This window comes from Anolis sagrei, chromosome 5, assembly GCF_037176765.1.
Source record: "Anolis sagrei isolate rAnoSag1 chromosome 5, rAnoSag1.mat, whole genome shotgun sequence".
Lineage (NCBI taxonomy): Eukaryota > Metazoa > Chordata > Lepidosauria > Squamata > Dactyloidae > Anolis > Anolis sagrei.
Window position 1 is genome coordinate 5,444,692 of NC_090025.1, and position 18,441 is coordinate 5,463,132.

The 18,441-nt window shown below is 44.8% G+C and overlaps 1 protein-coding gene across 1 annotated transcript; it reads right to left on the reverse strand.

The window, feature by feature from the left end:
• Positions 1-6,661: 6,661 nt before the first annotated feature.
• On the reverse strand, positions 6,662-16,797 carry PRADC1 (protease associated domain containing 1). Its single transcript, XM_060779456.2, has 5 exons — positions 16,645-16,797; positions 10,148-10,248; positions 8,988-9,097; positions 7,009-7,176; positions 6,662-6,882 (listed from the first exon to the last, which is right to left on the reverse strand). Exons 1-5 carry the CDS (start codon positions 16,712-16,714, stop codon positions 6,762-6,764), a joined length of 570 nt encoding a protein of 189 aa, XP_060635439.2. The 5' UTR covers positions 16,715-16,797; the 3' UTR covers positions 6,662-6,761.
• Positions 16,798-18,441: the final 1,644 nt, after the last annotated feature.

Here is an 18,441-nt window from a genome sequence, read left to right on the forward strand (position 1 = left end):
TGGCTGTGGTTGTTGTTATTTGCAGAGAGTTGGTATGTGTTTAAATAGGACGCAATTCTTGCTTTCAATTAAGGAAATACCTGGGTATGTGTGTAATGTGTGTACTTCTGCCTGTCCGTCTTTGGTTACATCTATACTGTAGGATGAATGCAGCTTGACCACCATGGCTTAATGCTATGGCTTGAGCCTTGAGAAGAGGCAGGTAAGAAATACAATTATTATTATTATTACTTACTTACTTAATTACTTAGGCAATCCCTCGTTGTCTGAGTAGGATAATCTTCCAAGGTGGGTCCGTAGGTGACTGTGGAGTTTTATTCTTTATCTACATCTTCTCCCTTCCGCAGTGAGGGCATTGGTTTCCAGGTGGAAGGCAGTCTCGGACGGGGTTGGCTTGACGCACCTTCCTCTTGGCACGTTTCTCTCTTTTGCCCTCCATTCGTACCTCTTCAAATTCTGCAGCACTGCTGGTCGCAGCTGACCTCCAGCTAGAGCGCTCAAGGGCCAGGGATTGGCTTTGAGCCCATCTTTAAATCTCTTTTCCTGCCCACCAACATTCTATTTTCTGTTCTTGAGTTCGGAGTAGAGCTTTGGGAGATGGTGGTCGGGCATTCAGACAACGTGGCCAGTCCAGCAGAGTTGATGGTGGAGGACCATCGCTTCAGTGCTGGTGGTCTTTGCTTCTTCCAGCATGCTGGCATTTGTCCGCCTGTCTTCCCAAGAGATTTGCAGGATTTTTCGGAGGCAGCGCTGATGTAATCCTTCCAGGAGTTGTCTGTAGACAATCCACATTTCGCAGGCATATAGCAGGGTTGGGAGGACAATAGCTCTATAAACAAGCACCTTGGTATCCCTACGGATGTCCCGGTCCTCCAACACTCTCTGCTTCATTCGGAAAAATACTGTACTCGCAAAGCTCAGGTGGTGTGTATTTCAGTCTCAATGTTGACTTTGGTGGAGAGGTGGCTGCCCAGGGAGCAGAAATGGTCAACAATTTCTAATGTTACACCATTAAGCTGTATCGCTGGCTTTGGAGAGGGGTTGGCCGGTGTCTGCTGGAACAGCACTTTGGTTTTCTCGATGTTCAATGACAGGCCAAGCTTCTCGTATGCTTCTGCGAAGGTGTTTAGAGTGGCTTGTAGATCTTCTTCTGAATGCACACAGACGACATTGTCATCAGCATACTGGAGTTCTATAACAGATATTATTATTATTATTATTATTATTATTATTGACACAAAAGCACTGTATGTCACAACAAACGAGATCTCTATGCTGGATTTTGTATGCTGTGACATACTGTGCTTTTGTGTCAATAAATAATAATAATAATAATTATTATTATTATTATTATTGGATCCTGGGTATTGCAGTTGGGTAAGAAACCAGCACTCTTTGAGAATCGTGGCTAAAGAGCTCCTTGAGGAGATAAAGCGGAGTATACATAGACATAATATAATAATAATAGATAATAATTATAGATTAATTTATATAAATAAAATTGTAATGTTTGTTTGTAGGATTAACAGAACTCAAAAACCACTGGGGGAATTGACACCAAATTTGGACACCAAATTTGGACACAATACACCTAACAGGCCAATGTATGTCCTTTACTCATAAATACACTGAAAAACACAGCAGAAGGGACTTAAAAAGCCTCAAAAAGCTAAATAATGAAAAGCTAAATGACAATACAGAAAAAAGGGAAGAAAGAGGGAGGGAAGGGGAGAAAAGAAAAAAAGAAAAGAGAGAGGGAAAGAAAGAAGGAAAGGGAGAAGGAAGCATGGAAGCAAAGAGATAGAGAAGGAAGAAAGGAGAGAAAGAGGGAGGGAAAGAAAAAGGGGGAAGGAAGAAAAGTTAGAGAAGGAAGGAAAGAGGGAGAGAAGGAAGGGGGGAAGATGTAGAGAAAGAGGGAGAGAAGGAAAGGAAAGAGAGAAGGAAGAAAAGAGAGACAGCAGAAGAGAAAGAAAAAGAGGAAAGGAAGGAAAGATAAAGAAGGAAGGAAGAAGAGAAGAAAAAACGGGTGAAGGAAGGAGGGAAAGAAGGAGAGAAAGAGGGAAGGTTGGCCACAGCAAAGTGTGGCGGGTACAGCTAGTAATTAATAGTTATAGATCAGAACCACAAAAATGTGGATACCAAAAACTGATGTAACAGCTATGGACGTCAAACTACTCTGGAACTTCTGAATTCAGTTTTGGAGCACAATACTCCTGACTTCACGATTGTGTTAAAAAAACAGTGTAGATCGTCAATGTTGCAATCCCAGGCAACAGCAGGATTGAAGAGAAACAATTGGAAAAGCTGACACGATATGAGGGTTTAAAGATCAAACTGCAAAGACTCTGGCACAAACCAGTCAAGGGGGTCGCAGTGGTGATGGGCACACTGGGTGCAGTGCATCAAGACCTTGGCCTGCACTTAAAGACAATCGGCACTGACAAGATTACCATCTGCCAGCTGCAAAAGGCCACCTTACTGGGATCTCCACACATTATTCACCGATACATCACACAGACCTAGACACTTGGGAAGTGTCCGAGGTGTGATCCAATACAACAGCCAGCAGTGTGTCTGCTGTGGACTCATCTTGTTGTGTTTCTAATAATAATAATAACAATAATAATAATAATAATAATAATACAACTCCCAAGATTCCATAGCATTGAGCAATTAGAGTGGTGTCATACAGCACAGTTATATCACTTTCATTCCATTGAACTAGCCCTGGCTTCCTGTTATGGGATCTTGGGATTTGTAGTTTGGTAAGACACCCAGCAGAGCCCCCGGTGGCACAGCGGGTTAAACCGCTGAGCTGCTGAACTTGCTGACTAAAAGGTTGGCATTTCGAATCTGGGGAGCAGGGTGAGCTCCTGCTGTTAGCCCCAACTCCTGCCAATCTAGCAGTTTGAAATCATGCAAATGTGAGTAGATCAATAGATACCACTCCAGCCAGCCACATGACCTACGAGGTGTCTACGGATAATGCCGGCTCTTCAGCTTAGAAATAGAGATGAGTGCCACCCCAAAGAGTTGGACATGACTAGACTTAACGTCAAGGGGAAACCACTCCGACTGGAAGGTCATGCCGGTCACATGACCTTAGAGGTCATGACATTAAGTCTAGTCATGTCTATAGACACATAGACATGACTAGACTTAATGTTAAGGGGAAACCTTCATATTAAAAATCTATATAAATAAAAATGTTATGTTCGTTTGTGGGATTAACAGAACTCAAAAACCATCAGACGAATTGACACCAAATTTGGACACAAGACACCCAACAACCCAATGTATGTCCTTCACTAAAAAAAAATGATTTTGTCATTTGGGAATTGTAGTTGCTGGGATTTATAGTTCACCTACAATCCAAGAGCATTCTGAAACCCACCAATGATGGAATTGAACCAAACCTGGCACACAGTTCTCCCATGACCAACAGAAAATACTGGAAGGGTTTGGTGGGCAGTGTCCTTTGGTTTTGGAGTTGTAGTTCACCTACATCCAGAGATCACTGTGGATTCAAACAATGATGGATCTGAACCGAACTCTACAAGAATACTCAACATGCCCAAATGTGAACACTGGTGGAGTTTGGGGGAAATAGAATCTTCACATTTGGGAGTTGTAGTTGCCGGGATTTATAGTTCACCTACAATCACAGAGCATTCTGAATCCCACCAACAATAGAAGTGGGCCAAACCTCCCACACAGAACCCCCATGTGGGCCACAGCGACGCGTGGCAGGGGACGGCTAGTTAAACATAAACATGATAATAATTCAAGGACAACTCCCAAGATTTCATAGCATTGGGCAGTTGAGGCACTGTCATACTCTGGGCTGACAGGGGCGGAATTTAAGTATAGTAAATAAATAAATAAATATGACACAGTTATATCAGTTTCACCCCATTTGAACAGCACTAGATTCCTCTTACGGGATCTTGGGATTTGCAGCACTCTTTGAGAGACATGACTAAAGAGCTTACGAAACTACAACTTCCAGGATTCCATAGCATTGAGCCATGGCAGTTAAAGTGGTGTGAAGCTGCACAGTTTCATCCCATTTGGATAGACCTGATTCCCCGCTTTGGGATCTTGGGATTTGTAGTTTGGAGACTATCTTTTCATTCTCTATTAGGGAGCTGTGTCTAGTGTGGTGGAGTGGGAAGTACAGAACCTTTCCTGCTGGGAGTTATGAGTCTGATGTATATTGCCAAATGCCAAACATTATTTTTGGGTATGCATTTGGCGAAGGCCTGAAAAAAAAAAACCACAGATACATACCAAGGTAGGTAGAATATGACCTAGTTCTCTGCATTTAGAAAAACCAAAAAAAGACAATTGTAGAGGCAGATATTTAATATTCAACAACTCACAAAAATAATCTGTGACTGATACCTGAATTCCCTTATGGCTGTGGTTTTCCCACACATCCTAAGAACCCCCTGCAATGCAGCGCTCTCTGGTTGACTACAACTCCCATTATCCCCTTCCAAAAAGACCTTTATTCCCCTTGGATTCAAGTGGCAGGTCTGCGATGGTCAATACCCACCTGACGCTCTGACCATCACTTCAAGTCCTGACGGTCAGCACTAACCACACTGCAAGGAACAGTTTTTCACTCAGGAAAAGCAAAACAACCCCAAACACTACCCAATTTCATTTGCATTTGAGTGTTAAGAAGAGTCAGGCTTGGTTAGTCTTGAGATGGGAGTCCACCGATAGGGAAATACTGGGCATTCTTGAACCAATGGCTTACTGGTGGTGGTGGTCAGATTCAGCAACACTCAGCTAGATGGACAAGGGGTCTCAATCACTATAAATGAGCTTCTTGTGCTCTTACGCAGCAGAGAGACAACTCTGGGGGGAAATCAGGGATTACTAGCAGTGGCTAGAAGAGAATTTGGCCCGAATCCTAGAAAACAATTGCTGCCAATTGGGAGTCACCAATACTGGGCTACATGGGTCATTTAGAACCAGCTTCTTATAACACTGTGTAACACATTTTTTGTTCCTGGGTCATAAATGTCATTTCCTCGGTTTTATCATAAGAGCATGAAAAAATTGTAAAACTCCAAAAACTTTGTTTTTGCAGAAGGGACACCCTGCAGGACATTTTGTCAAAGGCTTTCATGGCCAGAATCACTGGGTTGTTGTGTGTTGTGTATGGCCATGTTCCAAAAACATTATCTCCTGACGTTTCGCCTCAAAGGTTGTGAAGTCTGTTGGAAACTAAGAAAATTGGGTTTATATATCTGTGGAATGATGTCCAGGGTGGGAGAACAACTACCACGGCAGGGTACACAGAGAAGACTAACTCAGCCAGAGAAGTCAGCCATAGCAGAGCAACTGATGAACCAACCTGGACACAGCATATTTTTTGGGAACACAGAAATGCTAGACCACTCTCACCACCACTATGTCAGACTACACAGAGAAGCCACTGAAATCCACAAGCATGTGGACAATTTCAAGAGAAAGGAGGAAACCATGAAAATGAACAAAATCTGGTAACCAGTATTTTAAAAAAACTCTAAAATTATAGCAGTAAAATAACACTCAAACACAGGGGAACTCCAGACAAGAAACAATCAGGACAGCTAATCACCTCTCAACAAAGGATTCCCCCAGACACTAACAATCCACACCTAAAAACTGTCAATGCTAATCAAGGTGGCCAATTGAAACATTCACACCTTCTTCCAACAGACACGAGTCCTTTCTCCCACCCTGGACATCATTCCACAGATATATAAACCCAATTTCTCTAGTTTCCAACAGACCTCACAACCTCTGACGATGCCTGCCATAGATGCAGGTGAAACGTTAGGAGAGAATGCTACTGGAGCATGGCCACACACCCCGGAAAACACACAGCAACCCACATTTTGCTCTAGTTTTTCAATCTCAAGCAAATTCAACAGTTTGTGGCAACCACAAAAACCAATTTTCTGGAGTGGAACAACTACTTTCAAAGTAAGGACCACACAATTAAACGGGAAGTAACACTTTCAAACCAGGAACAGAATTTGTTTTTCAAACTGTGGTACGTAATGTGATCATTTGGTGGAAGGTCGACGTTTCCAGTAATGACAGGGAAAGAATCCTACGCCAAATCCTAGAAAACCATTGCTGCCAGAGCCAGTAATACAGAGATAGATGGGCCAAGAGGTCTGAATTGCGCTTCTTTTATGGCTGGAAGACCACTATAGGGAAGAGATGGGGGAGTTTCCAGTAATGACTAGGAGAGAACACCACCCAAAATGCCAGAAAGCAATTGCTACCATCAGAGTCAGCAATACAAAGCCAGAAGAACCAAGAGTCTGACTCATGGCTAGAAGACCACTGTGCGATGTTTCCAGTAATTAGGAGAAAAGAGGACCCCACCTAAAATCCTAGAAAGCTACTGCTGCCAGTTAGATTTGGGAATACTGAGCTAAATGGGCCAAGAGTCCGACTCGTTCTAAACCACATCCCAAGGTCAACCTCCAAGTATGGCTAAGAGGTCTCCAAATCCTACAAATTTGCTGTCAGTTAGAATTGGCTCCTCTGGATCGAACAGGACGGCTCCCTCCTTCCCTAAGTATGGCTCCAGAAGCTTGGAGGAGATGCATTCGGTCAAGAACAGCGAGGCTGCGATCCTTTCACAGCCCATTCACAGGGCAACGGGCTTCCTGTCACCTCTGGCCGGCAGGTCAGTCTCGGGATATTCCTAGATGTTGCAACCAGAGTCCTTTGCCACGCATTTATCTCTGCTACCAAAAAGTCCACGGAGGCTGCATGAGCTCGTATGTTGGGATGCTGGTGACGTTGACCGGGATAGAGATGACCGCCCAGGGAAGTCCGTGCTGGTCCAAGGAGCGCCGGATCATGTACCTAGAGAGGGAAAGGGGGATTTTTTAACCTTGGACAAGCTAATATATAAAATTTATACCATGCCATCATCTCCCCGAAGGGACTCGGGGCGGCTAACATCTTGAAAGTACAAATAGGGCCACTTACCCATCTCTCCCAAGAAGGAAGAGGGCAGGGATGTCTGCTGTCCGCTGCGTGCTGTCCTGGATCATCTCGACATAGGAGTTGTCGTTGTCGTAGGCGTTGTCGGCAATGATCACCGCGCGGCCCCCGTGCTCTTGGACGATGCGGGTTTTGGAGAGAAAGGAGCAGTCCCTGCAAGAAAGGTGGAGGGAAGAAGTTCTGGGACTTATGCTGTTCTAATCCCTATTATTATTATTATTATTATTATTATTATTATTATTATATCCCATTTTAATCTCTTGATTGAGATGCAAAGCAACTAGTAGACACAAATGCTCATTAGGCACATGGACACAATGGTTAAAATCATTTGAACTGGTCCTGGACTCATCAGAGACACACATATTTACAGAATTCCACTTCCAAACAATGGCTTGAATTCATTGACACATGTGATTTTCACCTTAAGAACAGACAAACATCCCGAGCTCTGAGGATTACCTGGGAAGGCATCCCACTGGAGCATTGCAGCGCACCCAAATACCTGGGAGGAGTCCCCCTGGAATGTGCTCTGACTTACAAGAAGCACTGCCTGAATATCAAGCAAAAAGTGGGCACTAGAAACAATATCATACGAAAGCTGACTGGCACAACCTGGGGATCACAACCAGACACAGTGAAGACATCTGTCCTTGCGCTATGCTACTCTGCTGCTGAGTACCCATGCCCAGTGTGGAACACATCTCACCACGCTAAAACAGTGGATATGGCTCTTAATGAGACATGCCGCATTATCACAGGGAGTATGCACCCTACACCACTGGAGAAATTACACTGTTTAGCCAGTATTGCACCACCTGACATCTGCCGGGAAGTAGCAGCCAATAGTGAAAGGACCAAGGCAGAGACATCTCCAGCTCATCCTCTGTTTGGGTATCAGTCAAAACAACTACGACTTAAATCAAGAAATAGTTTTCTAAGATCTATGGAGACACTCGCTGGAACACCTCAGAAAGCGAGAGTCCAAAAGTGGCAGGCTCAAACCCAGAACCTCAACCAATGGCTGATACCACAATGGCTGATACCTGGGCACACAGAAGACTGGGCGACTTGGAAGGCGCTGAACAGATTGCGCTCTGGCACCACGAGATGCAGAGCCAATCTTAAGAAATGGGGCCACAAAGTGGAATCCACGACATGCGAGTGTGGAGAAGAGCAAACCACTGACCACCTGCTGCAATGCAACCTGAGCCCTGCCACATGCACCATGGAGGACCTTCTTGCGGCAACACCAGAGGCACTCCAAGTAGCTCCAAGTGGCCAGCTACTGGTCAAAGGACATTTAATAGAATACCAAGCTTGCAGACTTTCTGTTTTGTCTGTCTGTTTGTTTGTTTTGTTCTGTTAGAAATGTAATACAATTGTCTGCTTGCCCCTGACACGATAAATAAAATAAATCTCTTGATTGAGATGCAAAGCAGCTAGGAGACTCAAATGCCCATTAGGCACATGCACAGAATGGTTAAAGCCATTTGAACTGGTCCTGGACTCATCAGAGACACCCATATTTGCAGAATTACGCTTCCAAACCATGGCTGGAATTCATGGACACAGTGATGCTTTACTAGAATTGCACATCTTTAACTCAAAGATGTAGCTTTCCTATCATTGATCTGCGGCACAATAAGGAACTGCAACAGGGATCCAAATTCTGTTTGTTGAAACCAGAGATTGTGGGAGTTTGGGTGGAAATGTCAGTCTGCTGCATCTCAATTGATAGGAGAACCAATCTCTGTAACTTGCATAGGCTGCTGCTTAGAATATAAAGACTCGGAGACCGAACCTTATCTCCCAAACTGGTTCAGCACTTGGAATAGCTCCTTTTATATTTCAGAGTAAAAGTAAAAACCAGAAAGGACTCATTGTTCCATTGACATGGAAGCCATCAACCTTCATTGCTCCAATCTAACTTCTTCTCTAGCAGTTTACGCAAAGAAACTCACCCGCGTTCCACCAAAGCAATCTGGCCGTCAATGAAAACACCATTATTTAATGTTCCACATGCCTCCGGAGGGTCCGCTGGAACCAGGTAGATTTGCTCGTACCTTGTGTTCTTCAAAAGGGAAAAGAAAAGTACAAAGAGATGAAACCTTTTCCAATCAAGACTACGAACCTCAACATCCACAGCCAACATACAGCCACACTAATGGAGCCAAAACATAGCAGGTTGGAGGTATGCTGCACAAAACACTGGCTTTTACCTAGTTAGAATAAGACAATCACACAAATTTGATTGTGTTGCTATGCCAGACATAGAAAAAAACAAGCAAAAACGTTGAAAAATTATTTGATACACAACAAGATTAGTACACAGCAAACAAGGTCACTCTGCTGGCTTTTGTATTCGATCGCACGTAGGACACTTCCCAAGTGTCTAGGACTGTGTGATGAATCTGCGAATAATGGGTGCAGATTCAAGCAGGGTGGGCTTTTGCAGCTGGCAGATGGTGATTTTGTCAGTGAGAATTGATTTTAAGTGCAGGCCAAGGTCTTTAGTTGCTGCACCCAGTGTGCCAATCACCACTGGGACCACCTTGATTGGCTTGTGCCAGAGTCTTTGCAGTTCGATCTTTAAATCCTCATAGCGTGTCATGAGAGAAGCCTCCCACAAGGATGATAAAAACATCAAATCATCCGGGCGTCCCCTGGGCAACGTCCTTGCAGACGGCCAATTCTCTCACACCAGAAGCGACTTGCAGTTTCTCAGGTCGCTCCTGACACGGGGAAAAAAAAGCTACGAGGCACGTTTTTGCAGAGAAGGCTGAAGACCTTATCAAACTACAACTCCTACTATGATGCCATAGCATTGAGCCGTGGCAGTTAACACTGTGCTACTCTGCATTCATTTTTCAGTGCAGAATATGCACCCTTCACCAGTTCAAACCTTGCTCACAACCCACTTTTTTGTGAGCATTTATGCTCTGACTCATGTTTGCAGCACTCCAGAGAAGCAGCAGATGGGTAAAAACACGCCTAGGATAGAGGGAATACAACGATTCATCTTAGCATGTCAGCTATTCTTAAAATAATACTTCCAGAGTCCAGATATTTTATTGGAAGGCATGCCAAAAGGAAGTTGTGGCTCCTTGGCTCTTATACTTACAAAAACTCCCCCGAAATCCTTAGCTGGGGTGGCAGTAAAGATGTAGCGGATATCCCCGGGACTCAGCACTTGGAAATAAAGGTATTCTTGGAGGCGTAAACCTGTGGGATGAGAAATGGAAGAGAGAAAACATGAATGAATGCAATTTGAAAACACTTTAAACGGTGATGATCCAATGCTAAGGAATAATGGGAGTTATATGTATTGTCGAAGGCTTTCATGGCCTCACTACCTCTGAGGATGCTTGCCATAGATGCAGGCGAAACATCAGGAGAGAATGCCTCTAGACCATGGCCATATAGCCCAAAAAAACTACAACAACCCAATGGGAGTTATACTCTTATAAGGTCTTTATCCTTCTCTGCCAAAAGTACAACTCTTAGGATATGCTAACACTAAGAAAACCGCATATACAGTGATGTCGAACTGCATTCATTCTACAGTGTAGACGCACCTCTAGTCAAACTCTCAATATTAAACATAAATATTGCTATGATACTTCTTTTTGTTGATGGGAAGCTTCCCACCGGAGTAGAAATAATATATCGGATAGATAGCAAGCTATTTAACCTCAGCAGACTGAAAGCCAAAACCAAGGTTACAAAAACATCTGTTATAACTCCAAGATCGTCTGTGCACATTCAGAAGACGATTTACAAGCCACTCTAAACACCTTCGCAAAAGCATAGGAGAAGCTTGGCCTGTCATTGAACATCGAGAAAACCAAAGTGTTCTTCCAGCAGTCACCAGCCAATCCCTCTCCAATGCCAGAGATACAGCTCAATGGTGTAACATTAGAAAATGTGGACCATTTCCGCTCCCTTGGCAGCCACCTCTCCACCAAAGTCAACATTGACACTGAAATGCAACACCGCCGGAGCTCTGCGAGTGCAGCATTTTTCTGAATGAAGCAGAGAGTGTTTGAGGACCGGGACATCCATAGGGAGACCAAGGGGCTTGTTTATAAAGCTATTGCCCTCCCAACCCTGCTATATGTCTACAGACATCACATGCAATTCCTGGAATGATTCCATCAGCACTGCCTCCGGAAAATCCTGCAGATCTCTTGGGTAGACAAGCAGACAAATGTCAGCGTGCTGGAAGAATCAAAGACCACCAGCATTGAAGTGATGGTCCTCTGCTGGACCAGCCATGTTGTCCGGATGCCCGACCACCATCTCCCAAAGCAGTTGCTCTATTCCAAACTCAAGAACGGAAAACAGAATGTGGATGGGCAGGAAACGAGATTGAAAGACGGGTTCAAAGCCAACCTTAAAAACTCTGGCATAGACACTGAGAACTGGGAAGCCCTGGCCCTTGAGCGTTCCAGTTGGAGGTCCGCTGTGACCAGCAGTGCTGCAGAATTTGAAGAGGCACGAATGGAGGGCAAAAGAGAGAAATGTGCCAAGAGGAAGGTGCGTCAAGCCAACCCCGACCAGGACCGCCTTCCACCTGGAAACCGATGTCCTCACTGTGGGAGAAGGTGCAGATCAAGAATAGGGCTCCACAGTCACCTGTGGACCCACCGCCAGGACACTGACCCTATTCGGACAACGAGGGATTGCCTAAGTAAGTAAGTATTAAACATAAAACTCTGGGTTTTCTCCCTCTCTGCCTCAGATTTCGAACGTGGCCCCTGATTGTATAAGAGGAAAAGTCCCATGCAACAACTGCAGCTGGGATCCGTTCCAGGCAACCGGCTGCTGCCACGCTGCAAAATATAGCAGATGCACAAAAAGCTCAGGATTATAAATAGACTCCATGTTGCAAACCCACACGCCACATATTTGGGAGCAAGTCAACAGAATCTTCTAGGACTACTCTGAGGTTTTTCTGCCATGCAAAGGGTTTATACCAGGCTTGGGCCAACTTTGGCCCTCCAGGTGTTTTGGACTTCAACTCCCACAATTCCTAACAGCCAACAGGCTGTTAGGAATTGTGGAAGTTGAAGGCCAAAACCCCTGGAGGGCCAAAGTTGGCCCAAGCCTGGTTTATACCAAAAATCTAATTGCTTTAGGCTTTCCAGAGTCCCCAATCCTGCAACAGGAATCTACAATATGCCAATAAGCCATGTGCATATGGTGCGTGAAGGCTGCCAACTGACCAACCAAAACAAACATTGCAGCCTTGTTTGTAGTTGTGTCCTTAACTTGGACACTCAATCCTATCCAAAAAAATTACATGCAAAACAAAAAAATAATACAATTCACCCAACCCAACACACTTCTGCCAGGCAGGAAGACACAATTCAACCCTTCCTGACAGATGGCCATCCAACTTCCAGAGAATGACACTCCACCACATTCTGAGCATATTCCCTTTTCGAACATCTCTTACCGTCATGAAGTTATTCCCAAAGTTTAGGTGGAATTATAAAAAGGAGGAACTAAGGAAAATAAATAAATGTGACTGCTCCTTTAAGATTAAATCGTTTTCATTTTTGCATGAGCAAAAATAAAATAGTTCTTTAAAGAGGAAGAGTTCACACTCTTTGAGCCAGTCTATTTCCTTAATGTTTAGGTGTAATTTCTTTTTGTGCAATCTGACCACTTGTAATATTGTGTTGAAGGCATAGTTGTGAAATCACAATTCCTAGAATTCCATAGCATTGAGCCACGGCAGTTAAACTGGGGTCAAGCTGCACTCATTCTGCAGTGTGGATACAGCCTTAGTCTGCTTATGATACCAACTTTGTGCTTTTAGGGACAAATATACCATATAGAATGAATGCAGTTCGATCCCATAGCCATAGCGCAATACTATGGAATGCTGGGAGTTGTAGTTTAGTGAGCCTCCAGCCCTTTTTGGCCAAGAAAGCTAAAGATTTTGCAAAACAAGAATTTCCCTGATTCCATAGCCTTGAGCCATTACTGTTAAAGTAGAGTCAAACTGCATTCATTCTACAGCCGTGGTTCTCAACTTTTCTAATGCCGCGACCCCTTAATACAGTTCCTCGTGTTGTGGTGACACCCAACCATAAAATTATGTTCGTTGTAATTTTGCTACTGTTCTGTTTGTGCTTTCAAAGACTGCCCCCCCCCCCCCCGGCTTTTGTACACCGTTATATACTCAAGGAATACAAGGGTTTTTTAGTCATAGAAAGTAGTCTCTTTCCAGCCCCCCTCCAACCTTTTGATGGAAAGTACCTTCTTGTACCTGCAGACTCTGCGCTTAACCACAACCTTTGCACTTAACCACAACACAACTTCCTATCTAAGCTTGAACTTTGTATGACTTCTTGTTTTTAAAACATTTCCTTCTGTGTTGCTCCTTTTCTATAGAGAAAGGGCATATTTCTCTTTTGTTGTTAATTTCATTCAAAGCCCCTTGCTTAGCATTTGCAAATTTCACTTAAAGACCCTTTCATTATGAATCGTCATGTAAATATCTGATATGCAGGATGTATTTTTATTCACTGGACCAAAATTTGGCACAAATACTTAATATGTCAAAATTTGAATACTGGTTGGGTTGTGGGGTGATTTTGTCATTTGGGAGTTGTAGTTGCTGGGACTTGTAGTTCACCGACAAGTTCAGAGCACTGTGAATTTCACCAATGATGGAATTGAACCAAACTTGGCACACAGTTCTCCCATGAACAGCAGAAAGTGCTGGAAGGGTTTGGTGGGCATTGACCTTGAGTTTTGGAGTTGTAGTTCACCTACATCCAGAGAGCACTGTGGACTCAAACAAAGATGGATCTGGACCAAACTTGGCATGATTCCTCAAGATGCCCAAATGTGAATATTAGTGGAGTTTGGGAAAAATAGAGTTTGACATTTGACAGTTGTACGTGCTGGGATTTATAGTTCATCTACAATCAAAGAGCATTCTATCACCTGATAGAATTGGGCCAAACTTCCCACACAGAACCTCCATGACCAAGAGAAAATACTGTGTTTTTTGATGGTCTTTGGCAACCCCTGATACCCCCTTGCGACCCCCCCCCCCCCGGGGTACCAACCCTCAGGTTGAGAAACACTATTCTACAGTGTCGATGCACACTCCAATGGCTATGTCTTCAAATTCTTCCAAGCAATAAAGGTTTGGAAATCAAGTCCTAAGAAGAGCAGTGTAGGGAGATGAGGATGTTTAGCCTGGAGAGGAGAAGGTTACAAGGAAAGAGATCATATCGAGGAAGGGGCTGCTCCAGAGACTAGCCACTTTTCCTCCTGGTAGGAGACCTCAGCCTCTTTTCAAGCATGGAAAGGCAAGGCGTTCATCACATCACGCTATCATGCATAGCCTTCCTTGGTTGGAAAGAGGCAGAAGTGTCCTGAAAGGGTAACTTTCCCAGACAATAATAAATCAGGGCCAGCTAACACCTCCCAACAAACGATTCCCCCAGGCAGCTACCAGCCAGGACTTCAAGCTGCAGGCCATTCAAGGAGACAAATTGGAACATTCACATGTACTTCAAGCAGACAAGAATCCTTTCTCCCACTCTGGACATTTCACAGATATATAAACCTCACTTGCTTAATTTCCAACAGATCTCACAACCTCGGGAGAAATCCTAGCAGATTGGAGGAGGGCCAATGTGGTCCCAATCTTCAAGAAGGAAAAAAATGACCTTCCGGTCAGCCTCACATCGATACCAGGCAAGATTCTGGCAAAGATTGTTAAGGAAGTGGTCTGCAAACACCTAGAAACAAATGCGGTCATTGCTAATAGTCAACATGGATTTTTCAAAAACAAGTCATGCCAGACTCATCTGATCTCTTTTTTCGATAGAGTTACAAGCTGGGTAGATGCGGGGAATGCCGTGGATGGAGCGTACCTGGATTTCAGGAAGGCCTTTGACAAGGTCCCCCATGACCTTCTGGCAAGGAAACTAGTCCAATGTGGGCTAGGCAAAACTACGGTGAGGCGGATCTGTAATTGGGTAAATGGACGAACCCAGAGGCTGATTCTCCCCAGGGCTTCCTCTTCATCCTGGAAAGAAGTGACGAGTGGAGGGCCATCTGCAGGGTTCTGTCCTGGGCCCGGTCCTGATCAGGATCTTTATAAATGACTTAGATGACGGATGAAAAAGCAGGATCATCAAGTTTGCAGACGAGACCAAATTGGGAGGGAGAGCCAATACTCCAGAGGACAGGAGCAGGATTCAAAACTATTCAAAACGATCTTGACAGATTGGAGAGATGAATGGCCAAAACCAACAAAATGAAGTTCAACAGGGACAAATGCAAGAGACTCCACTTAGGCAGAAAAAAACAAAATGCAAAGATACAGAATGGGGGACAATGACTGGCTTGAGAGCAGTACGTGTGAAAAAGATCTTGGAGTCCTCGTGGACAACAAGTTAAACATGAGCCAACAATGTGATGTGGTGGCAAAAAAAAAAAAAGCCAATGGGATTTTGGCCTGCATCAAGAGGAGCCTAGTGTCTAGATCTAGGGAAGGCATGCTCCCCATGCTCTATTCCGCTTTCGTTAGACCACACCTGGAATATTGTGTCCAATTCTGTGCACCCACAATTGAAGAGAGATATTGGAATGTGTCCAGAGGAGGGCGACTCAAATGATCAAGGGTCTGGAGAACAAGCCCTATGAGGAGCGGCTTAAAGAGTTGGGCATGTTTAGCTTGAAGAAGAGAAGGCTGAGAGGAGACATGATGAGGGTCATGTATAAATATGTGAGAGGAAACCACAGGGGGGAGGGAGGAAGCTTGTTTTCTGCTTCCCTGGAGACTGGGACACGGAAGAATGGCTTCACACTACAAGAAAGGAGATTCCATCTGAACATGAGGAAGAACTTCCTGACTGAGAGCTGTTCAGCAGTGGAACTCTCTGCCCCGGAGTCTGGTGGAGGCTCCTTCTTTGAAAGCTTTTAAGCAGAGGCTGGATGGCCATCTGTCAGGGGTGCTTTGAATGCAATATTCCTGCTTCTTGGCAGAATGGGGTTGGACTGGATAATGGCCCACAAGTTCTCTTCCAACTCTATGATTCTATGATTCTGTGGATGCCTGCCATAGATGTGGGTAAAACGCCAGGAGAGAATGCTTCTGGGAGATGACCAGACAGCACGAAAAACGAAAAGCAACCCAAAGGGGAAGCAGTTGCTATTTGGCAACTGTAGGAAATGAGTGTTGGGTTCGAAAGACCTTTTGTCGGCTCCAACATGACTGTTCTTTTGTTCATCCCAATGCAGTAGGACAGCCAGGCTTAAATAACGGCTTGTTTTCTGTTGCTCCAGAAACTAATGCACAATGGAGTTATGGGTTTAAAAGAGATCTCGCTGAAACATTAGGAAGAACTTTCTGATGGTCAGACCTTCTTTGGCAGTGGAATATGCGGCTGCATTACAGTCTGGTGGAGCCTCCTTCTCTGGAGGGCTGGGTGGACATCTGCCAGGAGGGTTTGGATGGTGCCTTCCTCTCTGGCAGAAAGGGACCAGACTGGATGGCCTTTTGAGGTCTCTTATAACTCTGTTCTCAGCCTAAAAGCAGGGTGCAATTGCAAGGGAGGGAAATCAAGCAAGCCGTGGGTTCCTTACCGTGCGCCAAGGAGGAAAAGCAAAAGAGGAGGTGTCCCCAGAGGGGCCCTCCAGGCCAAAGGGCCACCATGGCTCAGGTCCTTCCTCCAGCCCCTGGCTCTGTTGCAAGCCTGGCATCCAAATCTTCAGTGACAGGAGGCGGGGAAAGCCTTCTCTCCCGGCTGGCTCTCATTGGACAACAGGGATCTCCTGGTGATGCCATTGGGCAGGGTCTCGCATCCGTCATCACTGGGTTTTCGGCTACCAGGTGGCTTCTGATAGGATGGAAAGAGGAAATGGGCAAGGCATTTCCAAAAAGCTTGCACATCCCTTTTTCTGCCACTTGATTCAAGACTCTGGAACTATTCAGGGTGCATCTGCACTGGAGACTGAATGTAGGTTAAGTTTAGTTATTGCAATACATCTGCATGGGGAAACTCTGGCCCTCCAGGTGTTTTGGACTTCAGCTCCCACAATTCCTAACATTCTATTGGCTGTGAAGAATTGTGGGAGCTGAAATCCAAAACACCTGGAGCGCCAAAGTTTGGCCATGCCTGACTACACTGTAAAATGAATGCAGTTTGACTTCAGAGATATTGACAAACTGGAATGTGTCCAGAGGAGAGCGACTAAAATGATAAAAGGTCTGGAGAACAAGCCCTATGAGGAGCGGCTTAAGGAGCTGGGCATGTTTAGCCTGAAGAAGAGAAGGGGATATGATAGCCATGTATAAATATGTGAGAGGAAGCCACAGGGAGGAGGGAGCACGCTTGTTTTCTGCTTCCTTGGAGACTAGGACGCTTCAAACTACAAGAGAGGAGATTCCATTGGAACATGAGGAAGAACTTCCTGACTGTGAGAGCCGTTCAGCAGTGGAACTCTGCCCCGGAGTGTGGTGGAGGCTCCTTCTTTGGAAGCTTTTAAACAGAGGCTGGATGGCCATCTGTCAGGGGTGATTTGAATGCAATGTTCCTGCTTCTTGGCAGAATGGGGTTGGACTGGATGGCCCATGAGGTCTCTTCCAACTCTTTGATTCTATGCTTCTATGATTCAGTTATTGCAGTGCATCCACACGGTAGAATGAATGCAGGTTACCTTTAGTTATTGCAGTACATCTACACTATAGGAAGAATGGAGTTTAGTCATTGCAGTGTATTTGCACTGTAGAATGAATGCAGTCGAACTTTTGTTATTCCAGTGCATCCACACAGTAGAATGCACTGTACATCAATCAATTGCTTGCTTGATGTACTGCTTTAGTTATTGCAGTACATCTACACTGCATGACGTCGTCTGTGCGCATTCAGAAGAAGACCTACAAGCCACTCTAAACACCTTCGCAGAAGCATACGAGAAGCTCGGCCTGTCATTCAACATCAAGAAAACCAAAGTGCTGTTCCAGCAGTCACCAGCCAATCCCTCTCCAATGCCAGAGATACAGCTTAATGGTGTAACATTAGAAAATGTTGACCATTTCCGCTCCCTTGGCAGCCACCTCTCCACCAAAGTCAACATTGACGCTGAAATTCAACACTGCCTGAACTCTGCAATTGCAGCATTTTTCCAAATGAAGCAGAGAGTGTTTGAGGACTGGGACATCCGTAGGGATACCAAGGTGCTTGTTTATAAAGCTATTGTCCTCCCAACCCTGCTCTATGCCTGCAAAACGTGGACTGTCTACAGACGTCACATGCAACTCCTGGAATGATTCCATCAGCGCTGCCTCTGGAAAATCCTGCAAATCTCTTGGGAAGACAAGCGGACAAACGTCAGTGTGCTGGAAGAAGCAAAGACCACCAGCATTGAAGTGATCGTCCT

Bases quoted from the DNA above. Each gene is read 5' to 3' on its own strand.
- PRADC1 (XM_060779456.2), bottom strand. From the start codon at position 16,714: ATGGTGGCCCTTTGGCCTGGAGGGCCCCTCTGGGGACACCTCCTCTTT. The intron at 9,098-10,147 runs GTAAGTATAAGA...TCCCTTTTGAAG, and splicing joins AGGATTTCGGGGGAGTTTTT to AACACAAGGTACGAGCAAAT. The intron at 7,177-8,987 runs GTGAGTTTCTTT...CCTTTCTTGCAG, and splicing joins ATTGCTTTGGTGGAACGCGG to GGACTGCTCCTTTCTCTCCA.